The following is an 18936-nucleotide window of genomic DNA, read 5'->3' as shown; positions in this document are numbered from 1 at the left end:
GGCCAGGGTGGCTTTCTCCAGCCCAAGTAGGAATTTCAAGTAGGAATTCAGGGACAGTCATAGCCAGTCATTGGGACAGATTCAGGATCAGGCTGGGAATTGGGAGAAGAGCCCAAGCCCGGCCTTGTGGTGGGAAACACTTAGATAAGGACCAAATGAGCGTAGCCAGGCGGGAGGCCCTGTGTGGATAAAAGGGTAGTGGAGAGTTGGGGGCCAGGCCTGGGAGCCCAGCCCAGGTGATCGAACAGGTGTGTGTACGGGTGGGGGCAGTGATGTGGGGCCTCGAAGGCTGGGTGAGGGGCAGATACTTGGGTGGGGGGAGTTCTTGTAACACCTGTCAAAGATCGAGAAGCCTATGCCCTTGTCAGTTTGTGTTCAAATTCTTCCAACCATGAAAAGTCTCAGGGCAAAGCCAGCAGAGCCTTAGGACGCCCCCCATGGCATGCGTAGGACCCCAGCCCCAGCCCTGGCCCTTGGTGAGAGGGTTGGTGTTTCCACTATGTATATTTCCTTAACAGCTTTATTGAGATGTAGTTCACATACCACATAATCCATTTGTTTCAAGTGCACAATTCAGTGGTTTTTAGTATATTCAGTGAGTTGTACAGCCATCACTGTCTAGTTCCAGAACATTCTCATCACCCCAAAAAGCAACCCCGTCCGCATCAGCAGTCACACCTCAACCCAATCCCCAGCAACCAGGAGTCCCCGTTCTGTCTCTGTGGATTGGCCTGTTCTTGACGTTTCGTGTAAATGGAGTCACACACTGTGTGGCCTTTGGTGTCTGGCGTCTGTCACTGAGCGTGACGTGTTCCAGGTCCATCCACGTGGCAGCGTGTGTCAGAGCCTCGTTCCTTTCACGGCTGAGTGATGCTCCAGTGTGTGGACGGGCCGCGCTGTGTGTGTCCGTTCATCTGTTGATGGGCATTTGAGTTGTTTTATGTATTAATTTTTAAAGTCACCCCCGAGGTGGTTGGGGTTTGTGCTCTGTTCAGTGTGAGGAGCCCAGGTCTTGCTTTAGATAAATGTAAGTCGTGACGGTGAGTTTCTTAAAAAAGAAGAAAAGATCATAAGACAGGTGGTCCGTGGGGTGGCAGACGTGTGACAAGGGGAGGGCTGAGTTTTGGGGAAACTTTTGGGGGTGGCTTCCTCTGAGAACGGAAAGACCCTGATTGACTTGTAGGCCCAGCAAACATTTTTTGAGTACCTGTCGTGTACTGGGGACATGACACGGACAAAAAACACACAGTTGCTATTCTCATGGGCAGACAAGAGAAAAATAAATGACCAGGGTGTTTCATGGTGGTGAGGGCTGGGGAGGGGGCGTTTGGGGGTGCCAGGTGGTGAACTTAGTGAGGTCAGAGGAGGCCTGAATGAGGAGGTGACACCTGAGGACAGTGCACGAGGCAGGGGGCACAGCCAGTGCAAAAGCCCTGGGGTAGGAGCACACCTGGGATATCTGAGGAGCGATGGGATTGGAGCGAGGGCTTGGAGGGGGGTCTTCGGGGCCTGTCTCTGCAGCTGGAGTTGCTTGAGACCCAGCCTAAAGCCAGATAAGTCCCCCACTCATTCCTCCCTGCTGCTCCCTGCTGAGGGCCCAGGGCAGGGTGCAGCCCCTGCCCCACCCCAAGTTAATAGGCAACAGGTTTGCTCCTTGAGTCTGCGGCCTGCTCTGACCTCCATCCTCTTACCCCGTGGGGTGAGGCCTTTCTGCCTTGAACCTTCTAGAATTCTCAGTGGCCTTCACCAGTCCTGGGGAGCCCGGCTGTGCTGAGTGTGGAGGAGCTGGGAGAATTCCTTTCAGCTGGGCAGGAGACCCAGGAAGGCTTCCTGGAAGAGGTGGCTGTGCTTGAGCTGAGCTTGGAGGTGGAGGAGAGAAAGGTGAAGGCAGGGAACTGGCGAAGGGTGAGGGGCTCGACCGGTGGGCGGTGGGCGGCAGAGCTTGGGAAGCCTTGGGCCAGGGCAGGGAGACGGAGGCTCTGACACTCTCCAGGGTCCCACGGGGGACGGGAACCGGCAGGGCGGAAACGAGTCTCCATCCCCCATCCCCGCCCAGTGGGGGAGGGGGCCGCCGGGGCTCCCGCTCCCAACCCCACCCCCAGTCCCCGTGACTCCCCACCGCCGCCACCACCCCCGAGGCCAAGGTCACTGTCAGCTGTTTCCTTTCATTTAGCAGCAGGAATGTTCCGGGCACTGGGCTCCGCGCCTGCCCGGGTTGGGACCCCTTTATTGCAGCCAGAGCTGCCCGGGCGTGGGCTCTGGAAGGACGAATGCGACGACCCTCCCCCAACACACGCAGCCCTCCCGCCTCCCACGGGGCCCGCCCTGCCCGCTGGGTGACCTCGGGCCGCTTGCGTAACCTCTCTGGGCCTTTAACAAAAAAACCCACGCCCCGCAACGCCGAGGCCTCCGCCGGGTTCCTGTCGGGCTGGGCCCCATTAGCTCATCCGCTGGAGCCGGGATCATCTCACGCGCTCTCAGGCGACGCCCTCGGCGGGTCCCGGGCCGCCCACGTGGCGACGCCAGCCCGGATTTGCTCCGAGCGCGGTAAAAATAACCGCGCGACGCGGGCGCCCGGGTGTGGGGCGCCGGCGGAGCCCGTGTCCCCCAGAGCAGCTCCCCCTGGGCCCGCGGAGCCGGGCTCAGACACGGGAGGGACTCGCCCCGGGCCACACAGCCAGCGAGGGCTGCTGCCATCCGGCCTCCGCTCGCTCGCTGCTTCCCGCGGACCACGACCCCCGCCAGGCCTCGGGGTGGGGACCCGCCACCTCCGACTGCGACAGCCTGGGTCCGGGTTCCAGCCTCACACATGCCCCGCAGGACCGTCAGGAGCAGGGACGCTTACCAAAGGCCGCCTAGAGCCCGCGCTGCCCCCCAGCCTCAGTTTCCTCATCTGTAAAATGGGCTTATGCTGGCCCGCAGGAGGAAGTCGGATCTGGCGGAGGTGGCTTTAGTTTATTGCTGTTTTATGGTCCCATTTTGCTTTGTTTTTCGGGTTTATGAAGTTGAGCATTATCTCGGCCTGACTCCGGCTACCCTGCTCCAGGGGCAGGTCGAGACCCTCCCGGAGAGAAGCCCCCCGGGTGGGAAGCCGCCTCCCACCCGTTCCCCTCCCGTCCCGCCCTCTCCAGGCAGCCCCCGAGGCCGGGCTGGGAAGCGTCTCAGCGCCGCAGACCCCAGGCCGGGGGCGGGAGATGCTCAGCGCTGCCCCGCCCCCGCGTGCCGGGGCTCGCGTTGCCATGGGGACGGCGCGGTTGCCAGGGCGACCGCCTCCCGCGGGCCCCGCCATCCATCACCCGCCGCGGCGGCGCCCCGGGCAGGGCGGCTCCGGCGTCCCCAGGCCTGGGGAGGGGCGCGAGAGGCGGGAGAGCAGACTGCGCCCCTCAGTCTGTGAAAGCGACACGGACGCGAGGGGTGGAAATTCTCTGTCCCGGCGCCTCTCCTGGCTGTGCCTGCCTGACCTTCCCCTGCTCTGGCCGGGCCGGCAGGGACAGGCCGTCCAGTGAGGACACTGGCCGCCTTGTCTCCAGCTTGGCTGGGTGGCCGGCTGCACAGCCGTCCCTGTGTCCCTATTTCCGGCCTGAATGGCCATCTGCCCACTGGGGTGGGGACTGGGCATGGGGCTGCCAGCCCAGCATGACCCTGTGTGCCCTGGGGTCTCAGCTGCTAGGTCGACCCCCTGCCCCAGCTCTGCTTCTGTCCTGGATGGGTCACCAGAGCTGGGTGGCGGTGGTTCGCATCCGGCTCGGCCACCTCCTAGTCTTGCTCTCTCTGGAGCTGGTTTCCAGCCCTGGGAAGAGCATGCCGGGCCGGGGAAACAGCAGGTGCAAAGGCCCTGAGGTAGGAATGAGCTTAGTGCACATGGAGGAGGTCCTGGTGGCTGCAGCAGAGTGAGCTGGGGACACCAGCGGGATGCAGAGGTGGGTGGGGCTGGGGCTGGGCTGTTTTCGAGGTGTGACGGGAGCCAGGGAGGCTTTAGAGCAGGGGAGTGACAGAGTCTGACTCGCTTTGAGAAGCTGCCTCTGGTTGTGGGGTGGAGAGGAGGCTGTGGGGGGCCAGGGAGGCAGCAGGAGACGGTGGAGGCCTGGGTGTGGGCAAGAAACGTGGGCTGGCCCTGTGGGGAGCAGAGTAGATGGAACCCTGCCTGCAACGGGGCAGACCCCAAACTCAGCCAGAAAGCTGGATCGAGCCTTTCCTGACCTCCACCCAGATGAACACAGCCTCCCTGAGCAGGGAAAAGGGGAGCCACAGAGGTGCGTCCAGTGCTGCTGAGGCCCTGAGAGGCACAGGGGAGTGGGTAGGTGCCCCCAGCCAGGAAGGGAGGAGCCGGCTGGGGTCACTTGTCAGAGCGTGGGAGTGGGATAACATCACAGGCCTCAGGGAGGCCAGGAAACCACACCTGAGTGGGGCGGGCAAGTGGGGCTGAGTCCTGACCCCAGAGCAGCCTCCCAGGCAGGCGCTCAGGGGTGGGGCCAGCACGCTGTGTGGCTCTGGGGACGTAAAATAAATAGTAAAATAAATACGTGACCCTGCTGAACTGCATGGGGACGTAACAGGAGGGTTTAGAGCTGGGGGCATCTGAGCTTCCTCGTTTGTGCAGATGGGGAAAGTCAGGCTCCAAGAGGTACAGGGGCTCTTCGGAGGGTGAGGGGTGGCTCTGGGCCCTGACACCAGGCCAAGGGGTGTTGGGGGAGGTTGTAGAACCGAAGCATGGTCTGTAATTTCAGTCCCTGTGAAGATAAGGGCGGGGGGAGGAGGAGAGGGGGAGGGTCTGGCTCCCGCCACTGCCGGCGCCCCCCCCCACCCCATTCCCGCCAGGCCCTGCCCCCAGAGACTGGGCTTCCCGGTTCAAGCCGTCCAGAGCGGGCAGTGGCCCTGGGATTATCCTGATTTGGGCAGACAATCTAGAAACCCTCACTTGAGTTCAAGAGACCTCCACCCCGCCCCCGCCTTATGTTGTGACAGCAGCCCTCGAAGTGTGAGGTTGTCCTTATGCCATCGTAGGGAAAGCCAAGGCCCAAACTCAACCTTGGTTCAGGGCTTCATGCGTCCCTGCATTTTACTAAGCACCTACTGTGTGCAGCTTTGGGGGACCCCCTCGCCGAAGGGGACCAAGGGAGGGGAGGGATCAGGCTTCCTAAGCTTCTCTCCCTGCCTGCCAGGCGATCTGGACTTGGGGGTCTCAGAGGGATGAGGGGGGGGGCATTCTGCACAGCTTTTGGACTGGCAAGGGCAGGGGTGCTGGAGGGCGGATGGAGGAATCACGGGACTCCCAGGTTCTGTCCTGAGCAGGCGAGTGAGTGGTGGATGGCTGGCAGGACTGGCGAGGATTGGGGGCACACAAGGCGAGGGTTTGGGTTGAGGTGGCACATCCTCCAGGTTCCTGGGCCTGCTGCGCACCCTGCGGAAGGCCCCGTAACCTCAACAGCATGAAACCCTGTGGCTTCAGGTGCATCAGGCATCGCTGATATTTATTAAGCACCTGCTGTACACCAGTCCTGGAGGCTAAGGCTAAAACCGTACTGGGCAGGGTCTCTCTAAACAGTGAGGGGACGACAGCAGGAGGTTGGGGTTGAGCCCCGGTTTGGCTGTGTGTGCTGGGGAGGCTCACCACCCCCTCTGGGCCTTTGGACTCCTGGGAGACTCCAGTGGAGGCCCGTGTGAGGAGCAGCGGTTCTCATAGTGTCACTGATTTTGCAAGGGTTGGGAGGTAGGGCTGGTGGGTCCTTTGTCTTCCGTGTGCCCCTTCCGGGGCTAGAGAATAGATGCTTGATGGGTGGGAGGGTGTGGAGTGGGCTGTCCACATCAGTCTTCCAGTCTGCACCAGGGGGTGATAAGCCTCTTTCTGGAACACCCTTCTCTGACCTTTGATGCCTGGTGAACTCCTATGCATCCCTCGCGGCCCAGCCTCAATGCCCCACCCCCCAAACTCTTGCTGGTCTCTAGGTGGAGCCTCTCCCTGCCCTGTCCCGGCCTCCCTTGCCCTGCCCTGAGGGGGTGGCAGGAGGGCTTGTTGGGTGAATTAATGAAGTAACAAGGTTGATGGAGAGGACGGAGGGGTAACCAGGGCTCAGAGGTGAAATCGCTGGGATTCGGATGGGGTCCAGCTGAAAGCAGGGGTGCTGGACTGAGGCCTGACCTGCCTCCCATCCCCAGGGTCCTGGTGGCAGAAACCACGTCCCAGCAGGAGCGGCTGCACGCCATCGCGGTGAGTACCCCACAGCCCATGGACAATGTGACTGTTGGGGGTCCTGGGGTCTCAGGGGCTCCCCACACCCAGCCTGAGACTCGGAATGAGGACGTGGTGAGTGGCGAGTTGTTTGCTTGGGAAACTTGAGTCCCACTGACCCTTCCACACTAGATGGACATAAATACAGAGACCCCTCAGTCCTTTTCTCACAGACCACACTGGCCCTCTCTCCCGCTGTGGGAAACTGAGGCTGGCATTGACTTAGAGCCTTGTCCTCCGTCCTCATGGGGTGGAAGAACAGGTGTGCTCCAATGCTGTCTCGGTGGCCTCTGACCTAGGAAGCCCTGCTTGAGGGCTACAGACCCTGCTCCATGAACTTGCCCTCCTGCCCCTGGGGCCCAGGGGCACGTCTTTCAGCAGGAAGCGAAGGGGCAGAAAGAGCAGCATCTACCCAGGCACAGCTTCGGGCGGGTGCGGTGGGGTCGCGCGGCCCCTGACCCCACACCACCCTCCCCCCAGGAGAAACGGAGGAGGCAGGCAGAGATCGAGAGCAAGCGCCGGCAGCTGGAGGATGACCGCAGACAGCTGCAGCACCTGAAGGTACGGGCGGCATGGAGGGGCGGCCCAGACCCCGAGGCGGACCCTGACCCTGACGCTGACCTCAAACCCAAGAGGGCCTGACTCCGACCCCAGTCCTGATCTGATTCTAACCCGGAGCCTATGCCTGACCTTAACCCTGACTCTGACCCTCACCTTGACCTTACCATGACCCCAACCTCGACCCTGAGAGTGAATCTGACCCCAGTCTGGACCCTGACCCCAACCGTGATCCTGACCCTGACCTTGACCCCAACCCTGAGCCTGACCTCAACCCTGAGAGTGAGCCTGACCCCAGGCCCAATCTTAATCAGGTCATAACCCCAACTCTGACTCTGAGCCTGACCTTGACCCTGACCGTGACCCCAGTCTGGATCCTGAGCCTAACCCTGACCCTGACCTTGACCCTGATCCTGACCTTGACCATAACCCCAATCTTCACCCTGACCCTGACTAAACCCCAACCCCAATCCTGACCTATGACCCTGACCCCATCCTGGCCCTGACTCCCAGCTCTGACCCCAACTCTAACCTCAATCCTCACCCTGACCCGACCCCAACCCTGATCCTGACTCCCTAACCCTGACCGTATCCTGACCCCTGACCCAACCATATCCCAATCCTGACCCCATCCCAGTCCTGGCCTCTAACCCTGACCCAGACTCTGACCCCAATTCTCACCTTGACCCACTCCCAATCCTGACTCTGACCCTGATCCCGATCCCGATCCTGACCACCTGACCCAGACCCAACCCCTACCTCAATCCTGACCTCATCACAATCCTGGCCTCGGACTCTGACCCCTGACCCTGGCCTTGACCCGACTCTGACCTGGACCCCTGCTGCCACAGTCCAAAGCGCTGCGGGAACGCTGGCTGCTGGAGGGGACACCGTCCTCAGCCTCGGAGGGGGACGAGGACATGCGGAGACAGACACAAGAGGACGAGCGGAAGGCCCGGCTGCTGGAGGAATCCGTCTCCAGGTGGGCGGCGCAGGGCCCGCGGCCTCAGCATCTGACCTCGCCCAGGCTGGGCTGCTGGGGGCAGAGGGCTGCCCTGGCGGACCTGGGGACCGAGCGTCCCCCTTTCTGCTCCCAAAACCCCTGCCAGAGCAGGTGTGAGGGACAGGGCGCAGGCGGACGGGAGTGGCCGGCCTCTGTCCCCAGGGCTTCCTGGCGCCAGCCCAGCTGCGAGCTCTTCCCGGCTGGCGCTCGTGGAGGCCCCAGAGCAGAGGCAGCCGGACCGGCAGGAAGCCCGGGGAGGGGCAGGACGGGGAAAGTGGCTGTCCCTGTGGGGGCCGGAACAAAAGGCCTGGCGTTTCTGGGCAGGCGGGAGGCCCAGGCTCAGGGCAGGAGGGTCAGGGCGGGGGAGTGACAACCCAAACTCTCCTCAGTGTCTGCTCTGGCCCAGGAAGGGACCGGGAGGCGTGAGGCTGCTGGGTCACACGGCATGCTGGGCCCTACACGCTGGACGCTGGGCTGGACTCTGTCTGAGCCTCCAGGGTGTCCCTGCCCACAGGCGGGGCCGGCAGGAAGCCCGGGGAGGGGCAGGACGGGGAAAGTGGCTGTCCCTGTGGGGGCCGGAACAAAAGGCCTGGCGTTTCTGGGCAGGCGGGAGGCCCAGGCTCAGGGCAGGAGGGTCAGGGCGGGGGAGTGACAACCCAAACTCTCCTCAGTGTCTGCTCTGGCCCAGGAAGGGACCGGGAGGCGTGAGGCTGCTGGGTCACACGGCATGCTGGGCCCTACACGCTGGACGCTGGGCTGGACTCTGTCTGAGCCTCCAGGGTGTCCCTGCCCACACCCAGTCCTGACATTGCTTGGTTTGGAAGAAAGTGTCCGGGGTCTGTGTGGCTGTGAGTTCCCTCCCTGGGTAGGGGGTGTTTAACAGCAGCAACTGAGGGGATTCTGGTGGGTTTGGAGTTTTGGGGTGAGCTGAGTGTTATCACCTCCCTGGGCCTCAGTTTCCCCACCTATGAACTGGGGAGACAGGAAACCTTTTGTGCATCTTCATTCCAACAAACATTAAGCACCAACTGTGTGCAAAGGGATGGACAGGTGCAAAGTCTGTGGGGCTTACCGGCCATGGAAGCTGGGTGAGTTGGGCCTCTGTGCACCTCACCCCTGCTGGGTGCAGCCCTGGGGGGTTGGGGGACCTCACTTGGGCCCCGCAGTGCTTTTAGCGGCCTTGGCTTCCTTCCTCCCAGGGCAACCCACTTCTCAGGTGGCAAAAGTGAGTCAATTCGGGCCTCCATTTCCTGCACGTTCCCCATTTAGTGCTTCTGCCTGGACACCTCCTACAGGAAGTCCTCCAGGCTGACTGTGGTCTGGGAAGTTGCCTGGAGGGGCTGGTGTCCAGCTCTGCCCAGCCTCCCCACCTGGGCTCACCTCGTGTGTCTCCGGCAGGGGCCCAGCTGCCTTCAATGCCTCTAGCCCTTGCCAAAGCCTCAGACTGGGATTTAATATCCCGGGTTTGTTTCCGTACAATTTATTGGTACCGCTATCTTCTGATACTTGGAAAGTGACATGGTTTTTCCAGTTTCCCTGGAGAGGTAAAGTTTCCTGTTAAATAAATTTGAGTGGAAAAAACTGAGAGTTCATTTGAGCCAACCATGAAGTAAACAACGCCGGTGGTAGAGACGTGGCCGAGCCGGCCCTGGTTTGAGTCTCGCTCTGCCACTTGCTGGCTGTGTGACTTTTTCACTCTGTGCCTTGGTTTCCCCAAATGTGAAAGGGCACAGGGTTGTTAGGATTCAGTGAGTTGTCATACACGAAGCTCCCAGAACAGTGCCGGTCTACAGAGATGCCCAGTGAGGGTCTTCCCACTCACACATGCCCCCTCCCCAGGCTGGAGAAGGAAATTGAGGTGCTGGAGAATGGGGGTTCAGTTCCAGCCACTGCGAAGGAGAACACGGCAGTCCCCAGCCCAGCCCGGGCCCCAGCCCCGGCCCCCAGCCCAGCCAAGGAGGAGCAGAAAGCAGAGGTGATGTTGAATTCACAGCAGGTGAGGAGATGCCGGGGGTTAGGGTTAGGGCTAGGGCTGGCCCCAGAGCAAGACCTCACCCCTTCCACGTCGGCTTAGCCAAATGGTGTGAACGGGCGCTTGCATTGGAACCCCAGCTTGGCCGCTTCCCGGCTGCGTGACCTGGGACATGTTGCTTTGCCTCTCTGGGCCTCGGTTTCCCCATCTGTAAGATGGGAGAGTTATAAAAGCACCCATGTCGTAAGGGTTTAGTGAATGAACGGACGATAAACACTTCACACAAGACTTGACGCAGGGAGCCCACCTTCTTAGGATCAGTGTTCTGGTTACTTTTCGTGGGGACGGACGCATGTGTCCTGTAATCTAATCCTCATGATGGCCCTTTCGGGTGGGAACAGCAGACCCATGTGATGGAAGATGAAAACCCAGGCCCAGAGAGGTTGAGAGACTGGTTCAAGGCAACACAGCTAAGGAGGGGGCTTTACTGGACTGAGTCATTGATTCTAGGATCCGATGCCTACACCGGGCTGTGTTAACACCGGATCCCGTAACTCTGGACCCCAGGCTCACAGTCACCACAGTATATTAATGCAAATTCAGCAGTATCCCGACCACCTCAGTTGTCTTCAAGGCTCCAGGGCCCTGTGGGACGTGCCTCCTCCCCACCCCCACTCTTGTGGGTACCCCCACCCCAGAGGAGCTCCAGCAGGCCCCCGTGGGAACAGGGGCAGCATCTGGAAGGCCACCAGCCCTGCTGTGTGTCCACGTGCTCCCACCTGCTCCTCTGGAATCATTGGTCTGGAGCCCCGCAGACCCCTGTCAAGGCCTGGCTTTGGAGACACCAGGAAGATGTAGACCTGGGCCCTGTCCTCACCGAGCTCTCGTCAGCAGGGCAGATGGACGTGTGTCGGGAGGGTGGCCGGGCTGGGCAGGCTTCCTGGAGCATGTGGGCTTTGAGGGTTCCGTAGTTCTCTGGGCACCTTTCACTGACCCTGCTGATGAGGGGGTTCCAGGGAGGGGGAAAAGGAATTGGGGACGGCCCCTAAGTTTTAGGCCTGACTCTGGGTGGGGACCCTGGGCAGCGGGGGAGGGCGGGCGCTGGCACCCCTGACCTGGTCCTTCTGTCTTGCAGACCCCGGCAGGCACGCCCAAAGGTAGGGCTCCTGGAGGGGACGAGTGGGGCCTCGGCGCCCTCTGGTGGCCGGAGAGGGGATGGCGGGGGCGTCCAAAAAATCCAGTTTTTGTTGCTAATAAACAACAGTAACAGCGGCAATTCCGTTACTATTACTGTTCTCCTTGAGCCCCGACTTTGGGCCCAAACTATGTCCGATACTCCTCATCTTCTTCACTTAATTTTCACAACATTCCTGGGGTGGAGGGGCTTCAGCATCCCCCCTGCCCGCCATTACAGATGAGGAAACTGAGGCAGGGAGGGGCGTGTCTGGCTGAGGCGCAGCCTCTCGGCCCACGTCCCCCGGGGTGCCTGGCCGTGGCCACCCCAGCCTCTGTGCACTCCCTCTGAGGTTCTCAGCAGGTGGGTTGGCCTCAGTCTCTGCATCTGTAAAATGGGGCACGGAGACAAGAAATCCGGGAGCTCCCGCAGGCAGCAAAGCCCCTGGGACCGGGGGCTGCTTCAGAGGAAGGGGGCCTGGCCGGCTTCCTCAGTGGTTAGAGCATGGTGCTGATAACACCAGGGTCCAGGGTGCGATCCTGTACTGGCCAAAAAACAAACAGAACACACATTAAAATAAAAGGAAGGGGGTCCCGTGTATGCAGATGCAGCCCAGGACACAGACCGAAAGAAAAAGAAAAGCTTGAGCTCTGACCTGTCTTATGCACCCGCCTTCAAGTTATTCCAGGTCAGTAATACATGTTTGAAAACATCTCACATGTATGGGTGACATTTAATTAAATATTTTTACATGTGAACGTAATAGCTTATTCTACATGTTATGGACTCATTAAGGATAGTACGTTTATCAGATACGAATTATATTTCTAAAATATGTGTTAGCCTGGTCTGTTTCCATATTCAAAGCCTGGAAGGAAAGCCATCTGCCGGGATCGGCCTTGGCGGCGGCCAAGTGTCTTTGGCCTGATTTGTTGTGTGTTAATTATTCATAAGGAGAGTGTCTCCTTGTCTTACTGCAGAATTAAAAATTAACAATTAAAAAAAAAAAACACACTGGCCTCTCAGGGATTTGTGAAAATCATTTGAGCTGAGATGAGAAATGGACTATGGGGGCTGGGAGAGTGTTTTCTTTTTAGGGAGGGGTTCCATGTGTGTTTGGGGGCTCTGGGGGGGTTCTGGTTGTCTGGGGTGTCCCCGCGCATGTGGAGGGGCTGGATGCAGGTGCGTTTGGGTGTCTGCTGGGGGATCCACGTGACCTTCTGTCTCCTCTGACCCCATCTCTCTCTCTACCCTCCACCCTCCGAGCAGAGAAGCGAGTCTCTAACACGCCTGTGAGGACAGCTGAAGGCTCCACCATGATGAGGGCAGGTGGGTCAGCGCCCAGGCTCCGGCTCCTGCCTCCAGCCGCCATCTGGGCCGGGTCTGGGTCCTGGGGGGCCCTGCGAGGTGGAGGTGCCACACATCTGCCCTCTGCAGTGTCTGGTGGGGGTGTGGTGACAGGGGTGGCGGCTGGACCAAGGACAGGGCTCCAAGCCTGGGGTGGGCCCCGGGTGTCCCCTGTGCTTTGGCGCCTTGGTCACACACCGGCCCACGCTTCCCTGAGAAGACGGGCCCCCACGCATGGCGGCGCTAACCCAATGCCCCCTCACGGCTGCCATTGCTCCTAACCTCGAGGCTCTGCTCCTGGGGCCGGCAGGGGTGGCGCACACACCTGCACACGCTTGACCATGCTCCCACATGCCTGAACACACTCGCCAAAAATCCTACCTGCTCCCCGGTCCTCGGGCAGTAGGACTGGCTGCCTTGGGAGAGAGTGAGCATCCTGTCCCTGGAGGTAACCAAGCCAGGTCTCAGGCATCACTGTGTTTATAGGAAGCAAGAGAGAGTCGGGGTTAGCGCCGAGCATTCCGCGGCGTTCAAAGCCCTGATCTGCCACGTGATACCTGGTGCCCTGAGTTTCTCCACCTGCCAGAGGGATGGGATCATACCGATACCATGTCTAGACCCTGGCATCAAACTGGAGGCCAGGAGGCAGGAGCCGGAGGGTAGCATTTCCCTGGGGAGTGGGTGCTTTTAGGGCCTCTGTGCAAGTTAGACCAACCCTGGCTAGCACCGAGGCCAAACGCCCCCACCGGTCCCTCAGCCAGTGGTTTTGTGCAGTACACAACCTGCCCAACTGTGTGGGTGGCCCTGGATGTAGATGTCTGGGGGTGAGAGGTGTTAGGCTGTGTGGGGACGTGGATTAGATAAGTCATATGTTCATTCAACAAGTGTTTATTGAGCACCTGCTGTGTGCCAGCCATGGGGGACACAGCCTGGGGGTGATAATATTTGGGGGGGAGGGGAGGACACCGACCTGCACAATTCACTTACAGAGAAAAGTAAGGCAGCGGGAGACTGGGGGCCAGATGGGGAAGCTGTTTAAATCAGAGGGCTTGGGTGAGGCCTAACGTAAGAGGTGATATTTAAGCAAGGACCCAAAGGGAGTGAAGGAGCTAGACATGGAGCTGTCTGGAGGAAGGATATTCCAGGCAGACGGCGCAGCCCGTGCAAACGTCCTGGGGCAGGACTGAGCCTGGCATGTTGGAGGAACAGCGAGGAGGCCCATGTGGCTGGAGCAGAGTGAGCGAGGGGGAGAGAGGGGGAGGGGAAGACAGGGAGGGGACGGGGCAGGTCGTGCAGGGCCCTGTGGCCACGGGGAGGACTGAGGCTTTTACCCTGCGGGAGGTGGGAGCCATGGAGGGCTGTGGGCAGAGCAGGGCACGCCCGCCTTTTCTCACAGGCGCCCTCTGGAGGCTGCAGGGAGAACAGACGGTGGGAGGTGCCGGGAAACCAGGACAGATGCAGGGACAGAAGCTGGAGCCCCGTCCAGGTGGGGGCCGTGGAGAAGGTGGAGCAGTGTCCGGTTCCAGGTGTTCTAAAAAGGGAACCCGAAGGATTTGCAGATTCAGAGTGTGGGAGAAAGAGACACAGGAGGACAGAGCTGTCCCCAGCTGGGTTGGGGAGACCCAGGGGGGCAGGTGTACAGGGAGATCAGGAGCGGGGTCCTGGCTTGGGAATCATTTATTCCTTGTGTTGAAATAGACGACGCTAATCCCAGACAGCCCGGGAGGTCCGGGGCGGGACAGGGATTGGGCTGGGGAACGGGGTCAGCAGACTCGGGTTGAGATCTCATTTATTCCTTGTGTTGAAATAGACGACGCTAATCCCAGACAGCCCGGGAGGTCCGGGGCCGGACAGGGATTGGGCTGGGGAACGGGGTCAGCAGACTCGGGTTGAGATGGTGGCTGTGACCCTGGGTGGGGCAGGACCTCTCTGACTCACTCTCCTCCCCTGAGGACCCGGGAGCAATGAGCACTTTCCGGGTGGGCTGGGACGGAACTGGACTTTAGAGACAAGAGCTTGGTGGCCGAGCGGAGGATGGTGTGCAGAAGGTGGAGGGCTGAGGAGCCTCGGGTGGGACGGCAGGATGGGTCTCGAATGCCGAGCCAAGTTCAGACCAGGTGCCCTCAGCACTTGGGAGCTCTGGGAGGTTGTTGAGCTGGGGAGGGCCATGTGGACCTGGTGCCCCTGGTGTTCCCGGCTCGGCCTGGCCCCCATTGCTGCTTGGCTTTGTGCTGCCGGCTCCCTGCTCCCTGGCTTTGCCCCAGCCCGGTGGGGGGCTCGTGGGGGGGGGCCACAACGTAACCCCGTGCCTCTCGTGCCAGCCATGTACTCGGTTGAGATCACTGTGGAGAAGGACAAGCTCACGGGGGAGACCAGGGTGCTGTCCAGCACCACGCTGCTCCCTCGGGAGCTGCTCCCTCAGGGCATCAAAGTCTACGAGGACGAGACCAAAGGTACGAGCCCCCCAGCCCCCGTCCCGGCCCCTGCCCTGCTCTGGCCTGAGCCAGAGCCCTGGTCATGGTGCAGATCCAAGACCCCGATTCAGTTTGATACAGAGGAGGCTGTTCAGGGCTGGGGTCTCCTCCCCCACAGCCCAGTCTGGGCTTGGAGGTCAGTCAGAGCCCAGACCTATGGCCCCAACATGCATTCACTCCAGGAACCTGCCTGAAGCTGGACCATGCAGCAGGCACTGGGAGTCCAATCCCAGCTCTGTCCTTCCGTCCAGAGCTCATAAGTAATTCACTTAAGTACTTACTGTTGTGATAAAGGTTCCAGAAAAACCCAGAGATGTAAGAGGGGCCCCAGGAGGATCTCGCAGGGCAGGGAGGGATCAGGGGAGGCTCCCCAGAGGCGGTGAGCTGGAGCTCGTTGGAAGCCAAGCTGGGCACTGAGGAGCAAGGCCCTGGGCAGAGGCCGTGGCACGTGCAAAGGCCCTGGAGGGGTGGGGTTTGCTGGGCTGGAGGAACTGAGACAAGCCAGGGCTGCTGCAGAGTGGGTGGAGGGACTTTGGGTTAAGGCAGGAGGAAGAGCGGGACAGTGTCCTGAGGACCTTGGGAAGCCCTGGGTCGGCTGAGCTGGGGCGGTGAGATCTGACTTGGTTTTAGGGGCTCCTTCTGGTGGCCAGGAGGGGAACAGGCTGTGGGAGATGCCAACAAGGAAGCCAGGGAACCCAGCAGCAGCAGAGTCACCTTGGGCAAAAGCCCCAAAATCTCTTTTTTTTTTTTTGGTTGAGGTATAATTTACATGCCATAAAATTCATCCTTTTAAAGTATATGATTCAGTAGATGTTGGGAAATTCACAATGTTGTGCAACCACCACTACTAATTCCAGAACATTCCAACACCCCAAAAGGAACCCCCGTCCCCATCATCAGTCACTCCCATCCCACCCCCAGCCCCTGGAAACCACAAATCCACTTTCTGTCTGTGGATGGGCCTGCTCTGAACATTTCATGTAAATGGAGTCACACACTGTGTGGCCTTTTGTGTCTGGCGTCTGTCACTGAGTGTGACGTGTTCAGAGTCCATCCACGTGGCAGCGTGTGTCAGAGCCTCGTTCCTGTTCATGGCCGAGTGATGCTCCGGCGTGTGGACGGACCACGCTGTGTGTGTCCCTTCATCCGTGGGTGGACACGTGGACGGACCACGCTGTGTGTGTCCCTTCATCCGTGGGTGGACACGTGGGTCGCCTCCACCTTTTGGCTTTGTAACGCTGGACAAGTGTTCGTGTGGGCGTGTGTCTTCATTTCTCTTGGGTATACACTTAGGAATGAAATTTCTGGGTCGTGTGGTGACGCGGACTGTTATCCGCAGTGGCTGCCCCACGTGGCGTTCTCCCAGCTGTGGCCGAGGCCCCCGTGTCTCCGTGTCCTCGCTGGCACTTACCATCCATTACTGCTCTTGCCTTCCCAGCCGGTGTGCACAGTCATCTCCCGAGGTTTTTGATTTTGAAAGTCTCATGTTCTCAGAGGCAGCTTGGGCCTCTGGCACGTTCAGGATGCTACGAAAGGGGTCCTGTCACGGGATCCCAGCTCTGCGGTGGTTTTGGGGTGTAGACCTCGTTGAATCCCAGCTCTGGCTCTCTCCAGCTGTGACCCTGGGCGTGTCCTGGGGCATCTGCTAAAGATCCTCACTGTAGGCCACTCCACGCACTTTTCCTGGTTTCATCCAGTCCCTGGGGAGTTAGGACCTGCCAGACTGGACTCTGGTTGCTTAGCAATGGGAAGGTGATCTGTTTCCATGGCAGCCCTGAGCTCAGATTCTTATCTTGGGGTAGTGGCCAGTGGAGAACACTTGGATTGATTTTGTGTGACTTGGGTACACCTCACTGTCAGGGCCTCCAACCCAAAGTCACTAGGAGGCCTGGAAGCTGCACAGCCTTTCCCGGGGGTTGGAAATGGATGGTGGAAAGCCTTCTGGCTGGTATCCAGGGCAGGAGCCCTGACCCTTGGCCAGGAGGAGGTGCGTCCCTCCCTCCTCCCTGAGCAGTCTGGGCAGCTGTGTGTCAAGGAGTTGGCAGGGCTGTGATCTCAGGCTGGTGTCAGACCATGTCCAGGACTCCTTCCTGCCAGGGTCCTGAAATCTGGTCCTTAAAGACTGCAACAGAGCTCAGAAAAGGCAGATCAAAGAGACGTAGATGAGTAACACTGGAGAGATTTGGAAAACACTTGACGAGATTGATTGTACATATAAAACTCTACCCAGTGGAGAATACTCATTCTTTTCAAACACAGGTAGGGCATTATTAGAAAATGACTTATGTCCTAGGCAGCAAAAGGGGTGGTAAAGACTGTGCCAAAGTTTATGTTATGCTCTGTTTTCCTTGACAACAGTCCCTTGCTCCCCAGAATTTAAAAACACCTTTCAAAATAAATCTTGGCTTAAAGTGACAGTCAACCAAAATGGGAATTATAAACCATTTACAGTTGAAAGAGTACAACACAATGAAACCTGTGGGGTGCAGCCAAAGCAGAACTCAGAGGAACACGTATAGCCTCCAGGGCATCTACAAGGAAAAAAGAAAGACTGGGTAAAATGAATGAAATTTTGGTTCAAGATCAACCACATAAACCCAAAGTGAGAAGAAATCAGAATCCCTGTAACTCTCCACCTCCAGTTACTAGGGCAGGTGGGTGGTTCTCTCTTAGGACTAGACCAGGAGAAAGCAGGGTCTAGCCCTGGCCAGCTGTGCGACCTCAGGTTAACTGCTTCCCTTCTTTGAACTTTTTTTTTTTAACCATCTTTACATGGAAAAAATGAAAACAGACCTATTTTTCAAGATGACTGCATGAGAGCCAGTTGGCTGAAGCATGTAGAAATGCCTCCAAATGCAAGACAATAAAATCCCAACTCATTTATTTCGGTCTTTCCTGCTTCCTGATGAATGCTTTTGCATCTGTGAATTTTCCTCTGGGTACCTCATTGGCTGCACCTGCAGATCCTCACAGGGAGCTGTCATTGTCGGTCTAGTTTATGATTTCCTCTTCAGCCTCACCTTCCCTCCTGTCTGGGAGCCATCTCACTCTCTCTCGCCATCTCTCCCTGTGCAGTGGTCCATGCCGTGGACGGCACTGCCGAGAATGGAATCCACCCACTGAGCTCCTCTGAGGTGGACGAACTCATCCACAAAGCAGACGAGGTCACACTGAGCGAGGCGGCGTCCACAGCCACAGCCGCAGAGACCCGGGGAGTGGTGGAGGAGGCCATCCGGACCACACCTTCCCGGCGGGAGATCACCGGAGTGCAGGCACAGCCAGGTGAGGCCACATCGGGCCCACCGGGCATCCAGCCTGGCCAGGAGCCCCCAGTAACTATGATCTTCATGGGCTACCAGAACGTGGAAGATGAGGCTGAAACCAAGAAGGTGCTGGGGCTCCAAGACACCATCACAGCAGAGCTGGTGGTCATCGAAGATGCAGCCGAGCCCAAGGAGCCCGCGCCACCCAACGGCAGTGCCGCCGAGCCACCTGCCACCTCGGGTAACAAGGAGGAGAACCAGGCAGGGCCCGAGGCCACCACCAGCGACTCCCAGGACCTCGACATGAAGAAGCAGCGTTGTAAATGCTGCTTGATCATGTGAGCTGGCCCGGCCCCCCCAAGACCCCGGCCCCCACCCTCTGCACCACAGACACCCACTGGCCCGGCCTCTCCCGGCATCTGCCCACCTTCCACCCACAGTCTCACAGGGCTCAAGGACATGCGTGTTCCACCATGTTCTTTCTGAGTTTTCTCTCACTGGAAAGAGGGACAGGGGTCCCCCACCCAGCCTCTTCTCCAACCTGCTTGGACCAGGGTCCTGGATGCCCCCCAACCATACCCCAGCAATCAGGCCCCACCCGCCAGCTCTGCTGGGCTGGGAGCATTTCCGGGTGGTGGAGGGAGGAACACTGCCCCGGGCAGGGAGGTTCCCCCAGGTTGGAGCAGGTGACCCCTGTTTGCCACCTGGCCCAATGTGAGCCTACCCTCTGGCCCCCTCTCACTGGAAGTGGTGAGAGGCTCCCCTCCTGGGGGCAGCCACACTCGCCCGCAGAGGCGCATTTGTGCACATTCTCACGGACACCCTCACGTGTTGGCTTTGGACGACCAGGCCCCATTCTGGCCCCTTCCCCAGGGGCCTCCAGCCTGGTGCCCCTTGCCCAGGCCACCTCTGGGTA

General features: G+C 59.5%; 1 protein-coding gene and 1 long non-coding RNA gene across 2 annotated transcripts; one reads left to right on the top strand and one right to left on the bottom strand.

Moving 5' to 3' along the window:
• Positions 1-502: 502 nt before the first annotated feature.
• LOC103608358 lies at positions 503-1994 on the bottom strand. Its single transcript, XR_552044.1, has 2 exons — positions 1692-1994; positions 503-914 (listed from the first exon to the last, which is right to left on the bottom strand). It is a non-coding gene; the product is annotated as an uncharacterized LOC103608358 (long non-coding RNA).
• Positions 1995-3636: 1642 nt separating this feature from the next.
• On the top strand, positions 3637-18546 carry PALM (paralemmin). Its single transcript, XM_008592804.1, has 9 exons — positions 3637-3890; positions 6157-6208; positions 6710-6790; positions 7639-7769; positions 9630-9786; positions 10898-10919; positions 12206-12265; positions 14605-14736; positions 17833-18546. The coding sequence occupies exons 1-9, from the start codon at positions 3637-3639 to the stop codon at positions 18360-18362; spliced, it is 1419 nt and encodes a 472-aa protein (XP_008591026.1). The 3' UTR covers positions 18363-18546.
• Positions 18547-18936: the final 390 nt, after the last annotated feature.

The sequence above is a fragment of the Galeopterus variegatus genome, unplaced genomic scaffold (genome assembly GCF_000696425.1).
Source record: "Galeopterus variegatus unplaced genomic scaffold, G_variegatus-3.0.2 Scaffold8338, whole genome shotgun sequence".
In the NCBI taxonomy this organism is placed as follows: Eukaryota; Metazoa; Chordata; class Mammalia; order Dermoptera; family Cynocephalidae; genus Galeopterus; species Galeopterus variegatus.
This window is presented reverse-complemented; position numbering and strand designations above follow the sequence as displayed.

What these genes read in the sequence shown, in the direction of transcription:
- PALM (XM_008592804.1), top strand. Translation starts at nt 3,637, where the DNA reads ATGACCCTGTGTGCCCTGGGGTCTCAGCTGCTAGGTCGACCCCCTGCC. An exon ending in GTCCTGGTGGCTGCAGCAGA is followed by an intron (nt 3,891 to 6,156) that starts GTGAGCTGGGGA and finishes TCCCATCCCCAG; the next exon opens with GGTCCTGGTGGCAGAAACCA. An exon ending in TGATGTTGAATTCACAGCAG is followed by an intron (nt 9,787 to 10,897) that starts GTGAGGAGATGC and finishes TCTGTCTTGCAG; the next exon opens with ACCCCGGCAGGCACGCCCAA.